Below are 17,920 nucleotides of genomic sequence, written 5' to 3' on the forward strand. Positions count from 1 at the left end.
CAGGATGGCCGTCGGATCGAAGATCAGCGGCCAGGAAAAAATGCGCCTAATTTCTTGTCGATTTTTTATGTTTTGATGGATCATGAGAATTTCTGCTAATTCTTTACAGGATTACAAATTATTACTATCTTTTAACTCAAAATCATGCAGTTTTCAGGTTCAAATCATACAAAACATTCAACAGTGGCCTCAAAACTTTCATCCAAAAACTTTACACGGATTATTTGTTGGAAACACACGTGCGCTAATTAGCAATCCCGAGCCCTTTAGAGGGGCTATTCAGATTGTAGCCAAAATAAACCTTACCAAATTTTGGCAATATCAAAATTTTGATAAGTTGGCAATATTACCAAAATTTCGACAAAATTTCTTACTAAAGTTTGACAAAAAAAAAAAACTAAATGTATGCACATTTTTTAATAACTTTGCCAAAAAATGATGTGATTTGAAATGACATCAATTTGAACAGCCCCAAAAGGTAATACATGGTTTCTTTCATGAATTATATCCATTTCTCCCAAAACATCAACAGCTGTACACAAATTTCAGAAGCAGTATCTAAACCAAAAGCTCTCATATTCTGAATTTTTCAGAACACATCATTCGGTTCAAGAATATAGACAGAAAACAGATAATATATGCCTAACTGGAAAAGAAATAAGATTTTTTCAGCATTGTTGATCGTCATGCTTGGTAACCATGCACTATCTGAATTCTGACACTCTTATCAACAATTACATGACTTGCTCAAGGAAGTAAGGAACTTCATCATGCCGTGCTCTTCGTTCCTTCTTGCACAGATATCTGATTCATGTTAAGAAGGTGATGAAGGCCAGCGATGACGTGCTGCCTGCTAGTCGGTACGCCAGTCTTTGCTAAGGCTCGTCCATTCTTGTCAAGAAGCACAAAGCACGGGACATATCTGATGTCGTAATGCAGAAGCTGAAAATGTACGAAGAAATGTTGCTGTTAGAAACTGGAAACAACTCAACATGTGTATGTGAGATATGGCAATACTATGACAGGAATACAGGCATACAGCTCCCACGTGTATGCGGAAAGTGCTAACATCTTTCATATGCTTGGTCAGTTACCATGTCTTGCGACAAAACGTTTGTCAAACAACTAGAGATAGATTACTAGTAGCTAGCAGATACAATGGTTCAGTAACAGGGCAAGTACAACATGACACCATAACCAACCATGGTTCGTTAAGGCATAAAAGAAAATGAGAAAGCAGGCATAAAAGAAGTTGTTGTTGGATAGCCAAACAAATATAGAAAAGGTTAGGAGAGTAGAAAAAGGAAACCAGCCAGGATACAAAATGTAAGTACAAATGCAAGATACTAGATACCAATATACCATGAAAACTATGGTCTAGTAGGCTAGTAGCCCATCATGTGCCCAGCCATCATGTGTTGACAAGCAGCAGCAAGGGGTAGCAAGGAGATGAATACAACAGCTTATATGTATAGTTAGTTATTTACTAAGGATTTTACAATTTTTCAGAACTTTTAGCTGTCCATAGTCGTGGTACTTTTGTTGTTTACGTGAACTTCAGTGAAAAATAACATTTTTAGTATCTGAGTCCAAGATATTCTTTGCATATGTGTATACATCAATTTTTATAAAACTAAAAATTAGAGCCCCTACACTTTCAGAAGAACCTACGGCCATGTCTCTTTGTATGTACACATACATACAAAGAGATAATAACAGGAAACCTGCAAGCTGAATCTTGTTCAACAACCTTACATGACAGACTTAAACCCTAAAAGTTTAGCAATCCTTCAACTATTTACTCCATATGAAAAATCTGAGAAACGCATACTACTTAACAATTTTCAAAAGAAATCCAACACAGAGCACAACTACTTGTTACTATCACAGCCCAAAGTTGACGCTAGCGATTTAATTGAGCTCCACTGTAACACATAACAATTGTAATGAATTTTCACCAAGACAGTTAATAACAGGAAAGCACCACATGATGGTAGAACACTTTAGTCCCCAGATCAAGATAAACAACACCAAGACAAGTCCACGATTGATTATGACTATTGGGCATAAGTTACATGTACATTATCTACAGTGAGGAGGTCCTCTAACCCCCCACTTTTTCACTGTAGACAACTCATTAATACATTAATCAATGGCAATAAACGACTTAACCACTGAAGACACAAAATTGGTAGTTTCCTACACAAAGATTGCACCTAAAGCAGCAATTTCCAATGCACAATTCACACAACTTGAATTGCACCTAAAGTAGCAATTTCCAATGCACAATTCACACAACTTGAAGCATTATAGATAGAGTTAAGCCAGGATGCGAAGCCATCAACGATCATTCTAAAGCAGGATTACAGCACATGTCTCACAAATTAATCAACGGCCCAAGTCTCAATTTTACCATAGAACCTATGAACATGACATATTTATTTTCTACCAATCAATGCACACGCTAGCAAATCATCTCATCTTAAAATTAGAACCAGGAGAACAATCTCATGACTCATCTCACAAACATGTCATCGCGAAGGCACCCTCAAAGTTGGAAACTAACGCCCAAATCATCAATCACAAATCTATGGGGGCGCAGAGCAATGCAGTCGGGTGAAGGCGCCTCACCTCGGGGAGCCACCGGTCGTCCTCGGCGTCGGCGAGCACGAAGCCGGCCCGCCCGCCTGCGCCGTCCTCGAGCTCGCGCACGAGCCCCTGCAGCGACGAGCACAGGCGGCACCGGGGCGAGTAGAACTCCAGCACGGTCGCGTCCCTCCCGCTCGCCAGCGCTGCCGCGAGCGCCCGCTGCTCCGCCTCCCCGCGGTCCGCCTCCGCCGCCAGCCCAGGGCCCAGCCGCCTCCTCCTCCTCCACCTCGTCCTCGCCCCACCGCCGCCTCCTCCCCCGTCCGACGAGGGGGAGGGGAGGTCGCCGGCGATGAGGAGGCCCTGCGCCACGGTGCGGATGGACTTGAGCAGCCAGGGCATCTCGAGGTCGCCGCAGGGGCTCGGGCTAGGGCTAGGGCTCGTTGCCTTGGGGTCGGGGCCCCATGGCCACTTGAAGCAGACGAAGGGTGGGGGCTTCGCGGCGGCGCCCATCCTCTCCGGCGAGGGAAGCGCCGGCGAGGCGGCGGCGGCTGCGGATTGGGCGATGACGTGGGTTGATGAATGGACCGCGCATCACATATCGATTCAACGGCTGAGATCTACCCCACTGGAGTGTACTGGACGCGGCCTCTACTTCTGCAAATTGGACCCTCGTTTGGTTGCTACAGACCTACAGTTAGCGAGTAAACTATACTACTCCCTCCTTCCCTAGATGTTGACGCCGTTGCCTCTTTTAAATATGTTTGACCGTTCGTCTTATTTAAAAACTTTTGTGAATGTGTAAAACTATATGTATACATAAAAGTATATTTAACAATAAATCAAATGATAGGAAAAAAATTAATAATTACTTAAATTTTTTGAATAAGAAGAACGGTCAAATATTTTTTAAAAAGTCAACGGCGTCAAACATTTTGGGATGGAGGGAGTATATTCCTTTCCGGGCGACCATTCTACCCCTGTCATTTCTTCACTCTCATTGCACCATTTCGTCCATCTTAAGATATTAATAATACTCCCTCCGTTTCAAAATGTTTGACACCGTTGACTTTTTAGTACGTATTTGACCATTCGTCTTTTTCAAAAAGTTTAAGTAATAATTAATTCTTTTCATATCATTTGATTCATTGTTAAATATACTTCCATGTACACATATAGTTTTACATATTTCACAAATTTTTTGAATAAGACGAACGGTCAAACATGTACTAAAAAGTCAACGGTGTCAAACATTTTGAAACGGAGGGAGTAGTAACCAACGCACATCATATCTTTTTAGACGGCGTCATACACGGTGATCAATCATGCCGTGGAAAGGACAATGTTAAATTGGATAATGCTTCCCCTAGATTGCTAAATGGGCCGCTTGGCCCGGCAATGACCGAGCCTATGTCGAGATCAGTCGGGCCGGCACGCCCCGACCAACATGCCAGGCCAGGGCAGGCCCGCCCACTTGCTGCACCTTCGGCCTAGGCGCTCAATAAAACTCAGGCCAACCCAAAAGCACGTAAGTCTATTGTGCTCCTCCTTGAAAAAGTCTATTTTCCTCCCTAATCTCTTTAGGCTGGCTCTTATATAGCTGCATTGCATCCTCATTCTTTGGCCGTACCTTATATGGCTAGAATAAGTCTACGTTGGCTCCCTCATCTTATCGTGCCGACGAAGAGGCCCATTCACAGCTCAAAGATCGGGCTATGCTGTGCTTGGACCGGGCCAAAACTCTGTGCCATGGGCCGGGCCATCGGGCCTTGAGCCTTTTGGCCAACTAAACCCTATAAAGTGGCCGACGCACTGCACACGATCGCACTCTCGCAAAGTCGCAACGTCATTACTCATCATCCGTTAATCTCCTTCCGGACGATTAGGCCAATCCTAACTATAAAACCCAATGGCTGACATAGGAGAGGACGGAAAACGCAGCCTTGTGTCTATCCACATTTCAGACAAATTTGCTCCAATCATATGCCTTTTTTTCACACTTTATTAGCAGTCACTTTTATTGCTCAAACAAATAGTAACAATTACAAACAACATCAACATGATCATAATTACAAGTTTAATTAAACCCAATCTTTCCTTAATGAATCAACAGCAATCATTAATCAATCATCTTCTGGAGTAATGAAAAGTATGAAACAAACACTTACAAAGTTGCATTTGCAATTCATGGATGCTCTCGATCCTACGACGCATTGAAGCATGGGAAGCAACCGCACAGCTTGGACAGAGCCGACGGCGTCGCCGGTGCCGGCGCCGTGGCCGGCGGGTCAGCCGCCGGAGCGGAAGACGAAGCAGAAGCCGAAGCCGGCTGCAGCATCGGGACGTGGGACCCGTCCATGCCGCCGTCGCGGCACCGGTGGCACTCCTCCCGGAACCGGTCGAACGCGTCGCGGCAGTACTGGGCGGCGCCGGCGACGGTCATCCCGCGGACGAACACCTCGGGGTCGTACCCTTCCCCGTCGTGGTCGCCGTTCAGCGCGGCGCCGAGCTGCACCAGCTCGGCCTGGAACTCCGACACCTCCCGGTGCTCCTCCGCCTCCGCCGCCCGCAGCCGCGGCGGCTCCGGCAGCGTGGCGGGGCAGTCCTCCCTCGGCGCCGCCCGCGTCAGCACCGTGTCGAACGTGCCCGCCCACGCGTCGCGCCTCGTCAGGAACTCCTTCAACCCAAATATCCTCTTCACCGTCGCCGGGATCGACGAGTGCTCGAACTGCGACGTCGGCTCCGGCGCGCCGCCGCACGACGCCGGGTCGTGCACCACGGTGCCCGGCTCGATCCACGGCGAGACGAGCAGCGTCGGGACGCGGACGCCGAGGCGGTCGAAGGCGAACGACACGGGGGCGGCGCTGACGATGCCGTCGGGGGAAGGGACGCCGGCGACCGGGGTGGGGACGTGGTCGAAGAAGCCGCCGTGCTCGTCGTAGGTGATGACGAAGAGGATCTCGTGCCACTGGGGGCTCGAGCGGAGCGCCTCGTAGACGTCCTTGACGAGGCGCTGGCCATGGGCGACGTCGTGGGAAGGGTGGTCGTCGTTGCCCGGGAGGAGCTTGAGGTCGAAGTAGCGCTGCTCGATGACGACGTAGTTTGGGAGCTTGCCGGCCTTGCAGTCGCGCTTGAAGGCGGTGTCGTAGGGGTGGAAGTTGCCCACGTACTTGAGTTGCCTCATGTTCCTACATGCATGCCAATATATCCGGTATTAATTCATACTTCCTCCGTACTCGTAAAGGAAGTCGTTTTGGACAGCGACACGGTCTTCAAAACACAACTTTAACTTCTTGTTTCTATAAAAATATTTATTAAAAAGTGATATATGTATACTTTTATGAAAGTATTTTTTCAAGGCAAATCTATTTGTATATATTTTACATTTTCAAACTCAACAACTTGAGAGTTATTCATGATTTATATTCTTAAGGTTTGACTTAAGCATTATCCTAAACTACTTCTTTTATGAGTACGGAGGCTGTAGCTGATTAACCAAGTACTCCCACCATGTAAGTCATTCTAGCATTTCCCATATTCATATTGATGTTGATGAATCTAGATATATATCTATCTAGATTCAATCTAGATTTATTAACATCAATATAAATATGGAAAATATTAGAATGCCTTACATTCTGAAACGGAGTAAGTAATTATTATCATGGGTGGACATAATTTTTTCATTACACGGAAGACATGTACTCTCACGTGACGACACACAACTACACACGTATACCACACTCATGTACTTGTAAATGATATACATATATAATAAATATACTAATAAAATTAGCCTTACTAAAGTCGTAGTGAAAGCACATAGTGAAACCCCGAAACTCACCTAGCTACCCTACCTAGAAACCACCTATCCTGATTATAAGCCGAAAAATCTAAACCCAAACAAACAAATAGTTTTCGTTGGTTTTTTTTTAATCCATAAATCACTCTAACACTATTAAGCCAAAAGTTAAGTTGGAGATGTATTTTGTCTTTTGTGAGGTAAAAGTAAATATTATGAAATAGTCCAATATTTGTTTTCAAAGTGAATATCATATATTTAAATAAGCAAACAGTTGGTACTAACATATCTGATAAAAAATATATATTATGTATGGCATATTATAATATGCTTTCTTTTACCCAAAGCAAAGTATAGACATTTTGCTAGTATCTTAAAGTATGTGTAGAGTGTTGTTTCATGAGAGCTAACCATTTATTTTTCTTATTCTCTTATTTTTACATAGGTTTATAGTTAGGTTATAGCTTACTATAAATTGACAGGTTGCTGTTGCAAGGAACACATGCAAATCTTCTATTATATACTAAAATTCCATTAAACTTCCTATAAACACTCTTAAACCGTCATGTGGCACCCTACAAACGCTCCTAAGCTGCCACGTGGCAGAAAAACATCTAACCATCGATTTTCATTTAAATTGGTGGACCCATTCTTTGAACCATTAGATTAGTAAAAAAAACAACCAATCTACCTCTAAACTGGGCCCCACCCTATTTGTATGGACGTTCGTGTAGGTACGTACTCCATACCATCTTATGTTCTTCTCTTTTCACTCTATTATCTTTCTTATTTTCCTTCTATTAGATGGAAAGCAAAATTTATATAAAAACATTTAAGTAACTATAGTATTCTTTTTAGAAACACAAAACAAACGCAGGCATTCACAACACGCGCACACTCATCCCTTAGGACGCACACACGTATACCCTACCCCCTATGAACACCATCGAAAACATTTAAATCATATATGTATTCTTATATGCTTATGTTGTTAGATTATTTATATAGTATCTAAATCATACATGTATTTGATCCGCTTATGTTGTAAGATAATTTATCATTAATAAATTTACAGTTAAAAACCCATATTTACTATAGAAATATGTCATTATTATGGATAAGAAAAACTTGAAATCGTTACAGCGTATAATTATCTTAAAGAAAAAAATTACCTCCTAAAATTGGGCCCACCAGGCATGTATGTACATACGTATGTTACTTTTTCTAAGAAAAAATATGACATCTTTTCTCCCTGTTACTTCTCCTATTTTCATGTTTTATTAGTTAGAAAAGCAAAAAATATTTTTTATAAAATCTAAATCATATAACTAATTTTTATCCGCTTATATCTTATGACTAAATTTACAGTTGAAGAACAAATTTAACTATAATTCAACTTTGAAAAGAAATGTCATTTTGGGTTTTATTTTCGGACTTTTGTGTGTCACTCAGGCAATTATAAAAAATATGAAATAATAATAATAATAATAATCATCATCATCATTATTATTATTATTATATCATCGTACATAACTTCATAATTAAATTAGATCTGCAAAAAAAAGTAAAATGAATATAACTATGAGCAATGCTGACAAACTTATACTAAAAAATAAATAACTATAACATCTAAATCACGTGATCCGTTTATTCTATATTCACTGTAATTTAACTTTTTATATGCCACTTCGGGGTTATATTTTTTTTTAACTTTAGCATGACATTCAAACAATTATGAAATTATGAAAAAAAAATGATATAGATTTTATCGTTCTATATAACTGCACAATAATTAAATTAGATCTATAATGATAGAAGTAAAATGCCAAAAAGACTAAATTGAATTATTTGGAGAAAGTCTAATAAGTTCAGAAAAAAATTAGTTCTTACTTTTTACTACAATTGATGTTTCAATTTCATAACAATTTTTAAATACTTAGATATTAATGGCCTTACATCTATACTATACCATACCATAGCATTATGAGTTTTTCCACATATTATTACATATATAAGAAGCCACACTAAGGTTGCAGTGTATGCTAAGTATGTAATAACTTGCGTCAATAAGAACCAACCAAAAGGATGACTAACTTGATTCTACAAATAAAACATATTTATTAATAATAATAGTTTTTTATTTGTTCAAAAAATTCTACTAAACATTCAATTAAATAAGACAAAACACCTTACTTTTAAATTATAAATGTTTCCTAAACAAACTAAATATAGCTCTGTACTGAAGAAATCATAGATAATTATTTATTGCGATGTTTTAAATATCATATATTTTAAAAGCTAACAAATAGTTTGGAAAAATTATCTAAGCAATGCGATGTAGAAAATTTATTGAGAAATAGTGCTTTTTAAACATGGCATGTATCATCTGGTTGATATTCCGTCTATATAAGTTTTTCAAACGCAATCTACTATACATGCCCGCACATCGCGCGGGCTACCTTTCTAGTTAGTAAAATTGTTGCTACCATTATAGAGAGAAGCATCATGCATGGCTGCTAGCTAGCTATATAGATTGAGATCTAACCGATCAAGTGACCGAGATTTAAAAATTAACAAATCTCAGTTTGCATTAATTATATATGGATCACTACTTACAAAATTAATCAGAAGATAACAAAAGAAAATTATCCAGCTAACCAGAAACGCCCAAACCTCTAACCTCAAAGATGCCGTCTGCATTATGTAGATTATAAATTTTAGTTTATATATATATATACATTCATGACTGCTATACCTAAGTTGAGCATCTCTTACTTACTCAATACTATACTATCTAAAATTTCAATCTGATTTTATATGCGCAGTTGAAGGCATCAAACACTTAGTGTTTACTCGCATATTCGATCGTCTGGTAAGAAATTATCTATGGCAGTTGTTGGAAAATATTATATACAATATAACTAAGTCAGGTCAACTGCACATGGTTAAGATAGTTAATATATTTTCATCTTAATCTTATAATTGTATCAAGACAACATCCATCCAAGAAGAGGTGATCTGTACGCTACATGTTTAAGAGAATATCCGTTCGATATGTCCTATTTCAAAGTCAACACTAGATCACTACGTCTCTACCAACGCGTGAAGCAATCATAGGCTGTTAATTAGGAGCCCCTCTATATATGCGATAATTAAGCAAATAATAAGGCAATTAATGGAAGTTATATATACTATATCCTAAGTGTCACATTTCTCTCTGTTTTTTTTTTAGTAACTTCAAGCACAACTTGGACGAACATATATATAGTCTTAACATCTGCATAATATTATTATGCGCAACTAGTTGACATATCTGTTCTGTTAGCTTCAAATTCAAACAAACATCAGTATATGCTTTGTTCAAACTTAGCCATCCTATGTGTTCCCTCGTCACCATTGGATAATTCATGTGTCAACTATAATGATGACTTCGACAATGACTATAATGTACTCTATCTCGTGCAATTTGCAAGGTTAATTGATTGGATGATCATTTCGTCGAATATAATGACAAATATGAACTGAGCTATCGAGAACCAAACACTTCCAACATTTGCATAGAACATATCGATCGAGAGTCGAATGCATGGACACATTGCTTACTTAGCTACACACGTACTCCCTACATTTTTAATAGATGGCGTTATTAACTTTTGGTATAACATTTGATCATTCATTATATTAAAAAATTAGTGTAAATATAAAAACATATAAATCACACTTAAAGTTTCTTTATAATAATAAACTAAGTCAAAACAAAATAAATGACACTTATATTAATTTTCAAATATAATAAAAGATCAGATGTTATGTCAAAAGTAAACGGCTTCTCCATCTAATAAAAATAGAGTTAATTAGTCTATGATATTAAACTAATCCACCACTATAATAAATGGAGCCTAATTCAAATAGCATTGTTTGCAATTCCGGTTCGAAATATCGGAACTCCCCCTTCCCTAATACGAAACCATTTTGACCATTAATATCATTTTTTCAGTTGTTTGTGAATTAAGCAAAATTCATTCAAATCAGTCAAAAAATTATTCAAATTTCAAAAAAGAAAAAAAATCAATCTACGCGTGCGATCATGTTAAGCAGCCCGTCTAGGAAGACTTGTCTTCATGTGCGGTTTGGCCGCCCGCACGCGAAGATGGTGATCTTCGCAGACCCTTTAGGCATACTGGCCGCACACGAAAACGTGTTTCGACCGTCTGTAAAAACCGTTTCTTCAATTCTATAGTGCTAGCTGCCATGCTACTGACCTGTAGAAGAGCACGGAGGGAGGGAACTGGTAGTAGACGCCGAAGGAGTGGCCGGCGTCGTGGAGGGCGTCGAAGATGGTGCGCTGCGGCAGGCCGGCGCGGAGCTGCTTGCCGTCGTTGCTGACGAGGCCGTGCGACGTCGCCGAGTGGACGAACATCCGGTTCGGCTGCGTCGACGTCGGCACCGACGCGAACCACCGGTCGCACACGGCGAACTCCCGCACCAGCTCCCGGTACACCGGCACCTTCTCCGGCCGGAACCCGTTCATCACCGTGCTCGACATGCCGGCGCGCTCCTTCTCCGCCTCCTGCGCGAACCCGCTCATCGGCGGCGAGGGCACCCCCGGCTTCGTCGCCGGCGAGGTGGTCCCCCACGTGTAGGCGTCGCCGTACACCTGCTCGTAGATGGCCTGGAACGAGTGGCCCGGGTCGGGGTCCACGTACCCGGAGCCGTCGCCGAAGTGGATCGCCGGGGAGGAGGGGTCGCCGGCGGTGGCGCGGTTGAACTCGGCGCCCGTCACGCCGTCGATCTCCGGGTTCAACGACTTCATCCACCCCAGCATGTGGTCGAAGGAGCGGTTCTCCTGGACCAGCACCACCACCGTCTTGATCTTGCCCGCCATGGCTGGCGTCGAGGCTGGGATTGGAAGAGGGAAGAGGAAGATAAACGATCGAGGATGGCTTATTAGCTAGAGCTCAGTGGCGAGCTGATAGTAGCTGCTTCTATGTGTATTTATTGGCGGCTCTCGTGTGGTGGAGACGTGTGAGATGCTGCTAAATACAGTATGTACAAGTAGTCTCATTTTGTTAATTAAGCAAATCCTTGCAATTGCTGAGGTGACATGATTAATTATTAGTACGTCGTAGTAGGTTGTTATGTTCATTAAAAAAAATTACTGTATTAGGTTATTATGTACAGCGTACTCTTCTCATGTTTATGTTTGAAAGTAGAGGAAAGAAGAATACTCCCTCCGTCCCATAATATAAAGAATTTTGAATTTTTGTTTGTATTGTTTGAACACTCGTCTTATTTAAAATATTTTTAAAATTATTATTTATTTTTTTACTTACTTTATTATCTAAAGTATTTTAAGCACAACTTTTCGTTTTTTACATTTACATAAATTTTTTGAATAAGACGAGTGGTCAAACAGTGCAAGCAAAAATTCAAAATCTCTTATATTATGAGACGGAGGAAGTACTGGAAGACACGTAAAATAAGGTGTGCCATTAATATATACTCCCTCCATATTTATTTTTATGATGCTAGTTAGTTCAACATCCTTTATTTAGAGAAGGAGGTAGTAATTAATTAAGTAGGTGTATTAATTATTTCAAACTTAATAAATAAATAATTTTTTAAAGGAATATTCCTATAGAAATTGATGAGGATCTAAGAATACCTTCACCTTCAACTTCAGCAACAACTCTTATTTCTTTCTCTTTTGTTTCAACGTACACTCTATACTATGCCTAGTTTAACAACACAATAATTCAAATATGCTTCCACGTATTATTTAGCCACTCATTTTAAATTATTTGTTAAGTTAAGTTTTTAAAACTTCAATTCATCCATATAGTTCTAGATAATCCGTGGCAATAGGCCGGAGTACTAATGTACTTGTACAGGGCCTAAATAGACTTTTTCCCTAAAAATATTATAGGCCCTTGGTGGCCCAAAGTTTTGCAGGCCTCGGTAAGCCCAGTACTAAACTGTTCGGCCTTCGCTGAGTCTATGGGCCGTGTGCTTTTCCGATTCTAATTCAGTTTTCGGACGCGCGCGGCGTGCGAAACAAGAAGAGAAGCCGTTGCGGCGGCCAAAATTCCCCAATTCCCAAATTCTAGGGTTCGCCTCTTGCACCGCCACGCATCAGGAGCACACGCCCACATGAAGATGAGGGCGGCGGTGGCCGACGGCGACGGCGACGACGACGGCGCCGGCGCGCCCGTCCAAGTCAGCGTGGACCCCGCCGCCTACCGGGACTGGTCCGCGCTCCCGGCCGACCTGCTGCTCACGGTGATGGAGTCGCTCGCCATCCCCGACCTCTTCCGCGCCGGGACCGCCTGCGCCTCCTGGTACGCCGCCTACTCCATCGCCCGCCGCGCCCGTATCCCCATACGGGATTCGGCTCCGTGCTTGCTCTACTCCGGCGAAGGCGACGACGACCCCAGCAAGGCCACCCTGTACAGCCCCTCGAGCGGGGACTGCTTCCGCGTGCGGCTCCCGGACCCGCCGCTCCGGAGCCGCAACCTCGTCGGCTCAGCGCACGGCTGGCTCGTCACCGCCGACGAGCAATCCAACCTCCACCTCGTGAACCCGCTCAACGGCGCGCAGGTCGCGCTCCCGCCCGTCACGGCCCTCCACCATGTGGAGAGCTTCGTGGACGAGGAAGGGAACATAGTGTATAGTGTTGATGAGTCTCTGGGGCCCGACGATCCAGAAGCCAATCTCCCCGAATTCGAGGAGCTCGCCGACCGGGAAGTCCCCGTGGAATACCCTGCGGAGAAGCTGCGCCTGTTCATGTACCACAGGGTGATTCTATCCTGCAGCCCATCCGTGGGGAGGGAATGTGTTGCCCTGCTGGTGCACAGACCGGATGGGATGATCTCCTTCGCCCGACCGGGCGACGAGAGATGGACCCATATCAACCGGACAACGAGCAATGGATCGCTCAAATGGGATACCGGCTATACCGATGCGCTTTACAACAAGAATGATGGCTTGTTCTACCTGTTGAGCTTTGACGGTTCTATATGCGCGTTGGATCTAAGTGGGTCAAGTCCAGTTGCGAGGAACATTGTGAAGAAAAATACACAGTGGGATAATCCTAGCAAATACATTGTGCTGGCACCATGGGGCGATCTCTTGGAGGTGTGGAGGTTGAGAGACTTTGATGAACCTGATGAAACTCCTGAATGTTCTTCTGCTGAGTTTGAGGATCGATCTGATAAGTGGTTAACAGAAGAAATTATGCTATATAAAGTTGATATCGATAAGCAGAAACTTGTTAAGATAAGCAGCATCGGGGATTATGCTCTGTTCCTTGGTTTCAATTCTGTGGTGTGCCTTCCAACAGAGAATTTTCCTATGTTAAAACCTGATTGTGCTTATCTTTCTGATGAATTTTATGAAGAAATATGTGTCAAGAGGCATAACTGGCGAGAAATAGGCATTTGGGATTTGAAAAATTGCAAACTGCAGAGCCTTGGTGATGTGGAGTCTCTTCATGCTTGGCGTAATTGGCCATCGCCTATTTGGATAACACCATCTCTTAGTTAGAAAGATGTGGGAGATTTTCATGTATTAGGAGCTCCAATATGGATATCATTAATCGAAAAGAGAGATTTATGATGAACTGATGATAGCCCAATACTCAATTTGGTTCTGAAATGATTCTTGCTCCTGTACAATAAAAGCTGTAGTAGTTATTATTCTTATCTTAAAGCTCAGCAGTTTGCTGCACCCTTGTTCATTCCATTGCTATTCTTGTGCACATGCCTTCAACACCTCAGCACATGCCCCCGGTAAACCTCTCCTTCCTCGTTTTCATGTACTTTCACCGTCGTTGGATGTTACTGCTGCTTTGCTTCTTTTTATTTCCTATCAATTACTCTTTTTTCTTCGTTGTTGGTGTTGTTCCCTCCCTTTGCTTGTGGGCCGTCCTGTCAGTTACTCAAATCATCACTTAAGAGAATATCCCCTCATTTTTGCATGTCACTTAAAGCTTAAACAAAAAAATTTAAAAAAACTAGTACGATAGAACAATATATGATAGGTCACTTCATAAACATGCAAATTTAAATTCAACTTATACAAGTAGAAACAAAAATAACAAATTTCACTATGAAGTGAATGCGTAATTCACGGTCACATTTGTTATTTTTGTTTCAAATTGTATAAGTCAAATTTTAACTCGCATGTTTTCAAAAAGATATATCATATATTGATCTATCTTGATATTTTTTCAAAAAAATTTGATAACTTTTTGAACGACACGCACAAAATGAGGGGATGTCCCCTCGAGGAACAAAAATCCACTTCCGAGTTTGATTGACATCATTCGTTGTTTTTTAGACTCTACTACCTTCCATTTTTCATTGTCCCACTTGTCTGTAAACTGTTGCCTTTGTCTTCCTTCTTCTGCTTCTGTTTATTTCCTTGTTGCAATTGTTTGTTGTGTGCCGTCGCAAGCCCCCTGGTAGTTTTCCTTCTCTTTACTCCTTTCCTTTCTTTGCAAGCTCTGTCACTTCTTCTGTCATGCTTGCTCGGTTGCTCCGCATCTTCATGATGCATTCTTAAGATCTCCCTCCTCTCTTGCTCTCATCACTCTCACTGGCAGTGCTTCTCCATGTTTAAGTTGCTATATGTGACACGGCACTCACAGAGAGTGCCCTAGAAGGGAAGGGGGAGGACTCGGCATGGTGGTGGCCCGTGCTGTTCTACCGGACGAGAGGGCAGCTTGTGGCCATGGCTTTTGATTTGAGCCCAGTGGGATAGATGAGGAGGTCTCCCCAGTGGTGGAACATAGATCAACTGTCATCCTGTCATGCCCACATCCCTTCTCTTAATCTCTCCATAGATTGCTGGTTCTTATAGTTCTTTTTTTGATGGTTTGATTTGGATTGCTTGCTCTAATGTTTGCTGATTTGCTCTATAGGGTGTCTTTGGTGGTGTTCCTTAAGTAACTCGCAATGGGGATATAGGATGCCTGCACACAGAGCAAGATCCTGAGGATGAAAAAGGGACAGATAGAAAAAACTATTGTGAAATCTAATTTTGGTGTATTGTAACTGATTGTAAGTGCTATGTAATTGAGTGTAAATCCAATGTAACCGAGTGTAACTACAAGTTGGATATACCAGAACACGAATCTTGATGCAATATCCTAAGGGTGAAAAAGTGAAAGATAGAAAACCAAAAATCCATTGCAAGTGAACTAAAAAATCTGTTTTATTCTTATGTTTTTTCCCGTCGGTCCTTTGGGGGTCTTGCATGCGCCTTGGGCCGTGGCCTTGGCACGTGGGTTGACATGGCATGGCCCGACCCACTACAGGTGCCGTGCGGTTGGCGGGCCAACCGTTCGGGCACCTGTAGAAGCAAAGAAAAAAAACCGGTCACACGACACCTCCCCCATGCATGAACCCATCCGAATCTTTGCCTCCCTCCCTCTCTCCCTGTCTCCCCTCTTCCTCTCTCTTGTCAGGACTTGGCCAAATTTGAGTCCAAAACATAAAATTTCAGAGAAAATTAGGCTAGTAGCTACTTAGTAGGACCAAAAGTAAGGGAATTTCATTAAAATGGGAAGCAAACATAACAGAATTGAGATGGGTGCTACAAGGAGTTCGCTGATCTCAAAAAACTCGATGGCTTATAAGGAGTTCGCTGCGGCTACGCGACAAAAGAGATGGCGATAACGCTATGACAATGGATCCTCTGTAGAAAGACTTGGAGCATCCCAGGCCATTCGATCCTCATAACACACTCTTGCGAACCATTTTCCTTAAATCTCAGTCGTTCATTCGCAACCATAACTTTCCTTGTATTCTCCACCTTGCTTCAGGATCCAGACTTTAGTTCTAGGCTTCAGTTTTAGAACCTGACAATGCCCCCCTTTAAGACCACATGTCCTCGTGGGTGAAAAACATGAAAAACTTTGGAGATGAAGGTTGCATCTTCCTACGTAGCTGCTAATTCAGGTAAGTTGGTCCAATGGATCTTCCATTGAACGACCGACTCATTGTTGTGAGGAATGAGTCTACGCTCCAGGACAGCTAAGGATGCCGACAATATATTCCCATCAGGATCCACCAGAGGCAAGCTAGATTCTGGAAAAGCTTTTGAGCCCAAATGCTTCTTCAATTGACTTACATGGAAGACATGATGAATATGGCAATTAGTGGGTAACAAAAGACGATAAGCCACTGATCCAATCTTTTCCAGAACACGAAAAGTACCATAGTATTTGGAATGCAGTTTGAAAGAATTGTGGATGCCCAATGGCATTGTGGCTGTAAGGTTGTATTTTCAGGTAAACCATGTCACCAATGTCCAGAGTTTGTTCACTGTGTTTTTGAACAGCAAAGTATTTCATTCTTGCTTTGATTGATTCCACTATAGTAGCCTTAGCTTGTGCTTTGTCATGCATACCTTCACTAAGAGCAGAATGAATGAGGAACTCACCCAACAGTGGTGGAATAGTACCATGAAGAGCTTGGTAGTGAGACATGCCCAATGAGGTGTGAAAGTTAGTGTTGTACCACCACTTGACCTGTGCTAGGAGTGATTTCCATTTCTTTGGTTTATTTAAAGTCAGAAATATTAGGTAGTATTTCTCAGCTTTTCTTGACATTCATCATCAAAAATAGGGAAATCAATATGCTTTCGGTCGTTCTGGTAATAGTGCACATGGCGGTGAGGTGGTTCATCAAAGGCTTGACCTTGATACGACCTGCGATCCAATGGAATAGATGGATCCCACATGGGCCATGGTGGTTGTGGCTGATCAGGGTGAGATACCCATGGTTGTGGATAGGTAGGGTAAGATGGGTAGTAATATGGTGGATATAGTGGCAATTGGATATTGCTCATAGGAGTTCTTGTGTTGTAATTCCATTGTATAGGACTATGGAAGGTTGGCTGCTGAAGGCGTCCCATATGCATGGGTTGGTAGGTTGGGGGTAGTGGTAGTGGTGTTGAGTGAAATGGTGGTGGTATTGGTAGAGTATGGAAGTACACTGAAGCATTCCACTCTAGTGTCGAAGTGGTTGGAAATGCAGGTGGTGATGTTTGTTTAGACAAAGTAGAAGTTGATAAAGCACAGTTAGCATGCCTAAGATCAAAGACTTCATGTTTAGTTGGTTTAGATGGTTGTTTATCACTCCTCTTAGCTGGTTGAGTCACTGATTGTGTATTACCTGTAAACAAGAAAATTGTATCACCTCTCGCCCTTACAACTGGAGAAAGTCCAATATGTCCTATATAAACCTGTCTCACCTCTCGCCCTTGATAACTAGAGAAAATCCCAATATGTCCTAGATAAACTTTAGACTATGTATCACTTCATCCTTGTTAGCTTGGGCCTGGGTGTCACGCCCAGAAATTCCCAAATAGAATTCCAAGCAGAATGTGCATTATAATCCCCGTCCAGGACCAGCCGGGGTACACAAACGACAATGTTGACATTCAGATCCACGTCTTACAAACATCATAAAAGTCTTACAAAAATGCAGCGGAAACAAAAGATAACTGGAGCTAAGCCTTGACTAAACT

At 42.1% G+C, this 17,920-nt stretch overlaps 3 protein-coding genes across 3 annotated transcripts; 1 reads left to right on the top strand and 2 right to left on the bottom strand.

The window, feature by feature from the left end:
- Nucleotides 1-648: 648 nt before the first annotated feature.
- On the bottom strand, nucleotides 649-3,245 carry LOC4350830 (uncharacterized). The gene is made up of 2 exons (NM_001423215.1): nucleotides 2,632-3,245; nucleotides 649-942 (listed from the first exon to the last, which is right to left on the bottom strand). Exons 1-2 carry the CDS (start codon nucleotides 3,097-3,099, stop codon nucleotides 769-771), a joined length of 642 nt encoding a protein of 213 aa, NP_001410144.1. The 5' UTR covers nucleotides 3,100-3,245; the 3' UTR covers nucleotides 649-768.
- Nucleotides 3,246-4,570: 1,325 nt separating this feature from the next.
- On the bottom strand, nucleotides 4,571-11,350 carry LOC4350831 (non-specific phospholipase C4). The gene is made up of 2 exons (XM_015759952.3): nucleotides 10,651-11,350; nucleotides 4,571-5,774 (listed from the first exon to the last, which is right to left on the bottom strand). The coding sequence occupies exons 1-2, from the start codon at nucleotides 11,271-11,273 to the stop codon at nucleotides 4,790-4,792; spliced, it is 1,608 nt and encodes a 535-aa protein (XP_015615438.1). The 5' UTR covers nucleotides 11,274-11,350; the 3' UTR covers nucleotides 4,571-4,789.
- A 1,129-nt stretch (nucleotides 11,351-12,479) lies between these two features.
- On the top strand, nucleotides 12,480-14,006 carry LOC4350832 (putative F-box protein At5g38270). The gene has a single exon (XM_015759953.3). The coding sequence runs from the start codon at nucleotides 12,539-12,541 to the stop codon at nucleotides 13,928-13,930; it is 1,392 nt and encodes a 463-aa protein (XP_015615439.1). The 5' UTR covers nucleotides 12,480-12,538; the 3' UTR covers nucleotides 13,931-14,006.
- The last annotated feature ends 3,914 nt before the right edge of the window (nucleotides 14,007-17,920 follow it).

The sequence above is a fragment of the Oryza sativa genome, chromosome 11 (assembly GCF_034140825.1).
Source record: "Oryza sativa Japonica Group chromosome 11, ASM3414082v1".
Classification (NCBI taxonomy): domain Eukaryota; kingdom Viridiplantae; phylum Streptophyta; class Magnoliopsida; order Poales; family Poaceae; genus Oryza; species Oryza sativa.

Excerpts from the sequence above, each read along its gene's own strand:
- LOC4350830 (NM_001423215.1), bottom strand. The coding sequence starts at position 3,099 with ATGGGCGCCGCCGCGAAGCCCCCACCCTTCGTCTGCTTCAAGTGGCCA. Across the intron at positions 943-2,631 it reads ACGACCGGTGGCTCCCCGAG|CTTCTGCATTACGACATCAG; the intron begins GTGAGGCGCCTT and ends GTACATTTTCAG.
- LOC4350831 (XM_015759952.3), bottom strand. The coding sequence starts at position 11,273 with ATGGCGGGCAAGATCAAGACGGTGGTGGTGCTGGTCCAGGAGAACCGC. Across the intron at positions 5,775-10,650 it reads CCCTCCGTGCTCTTCTACAG|GAACATGAGGCAACTCAAGT; the intron begins GTCAGTAGCATG and ends GCATGCATGTAG.
- LOC4350832 (XM_015759953.3), top strand. The coding sequence starts at position 12,539 with ATGAAGATGAGGGCGGCGGTGGCCGACGGCGACGGCGACGACGACGGC.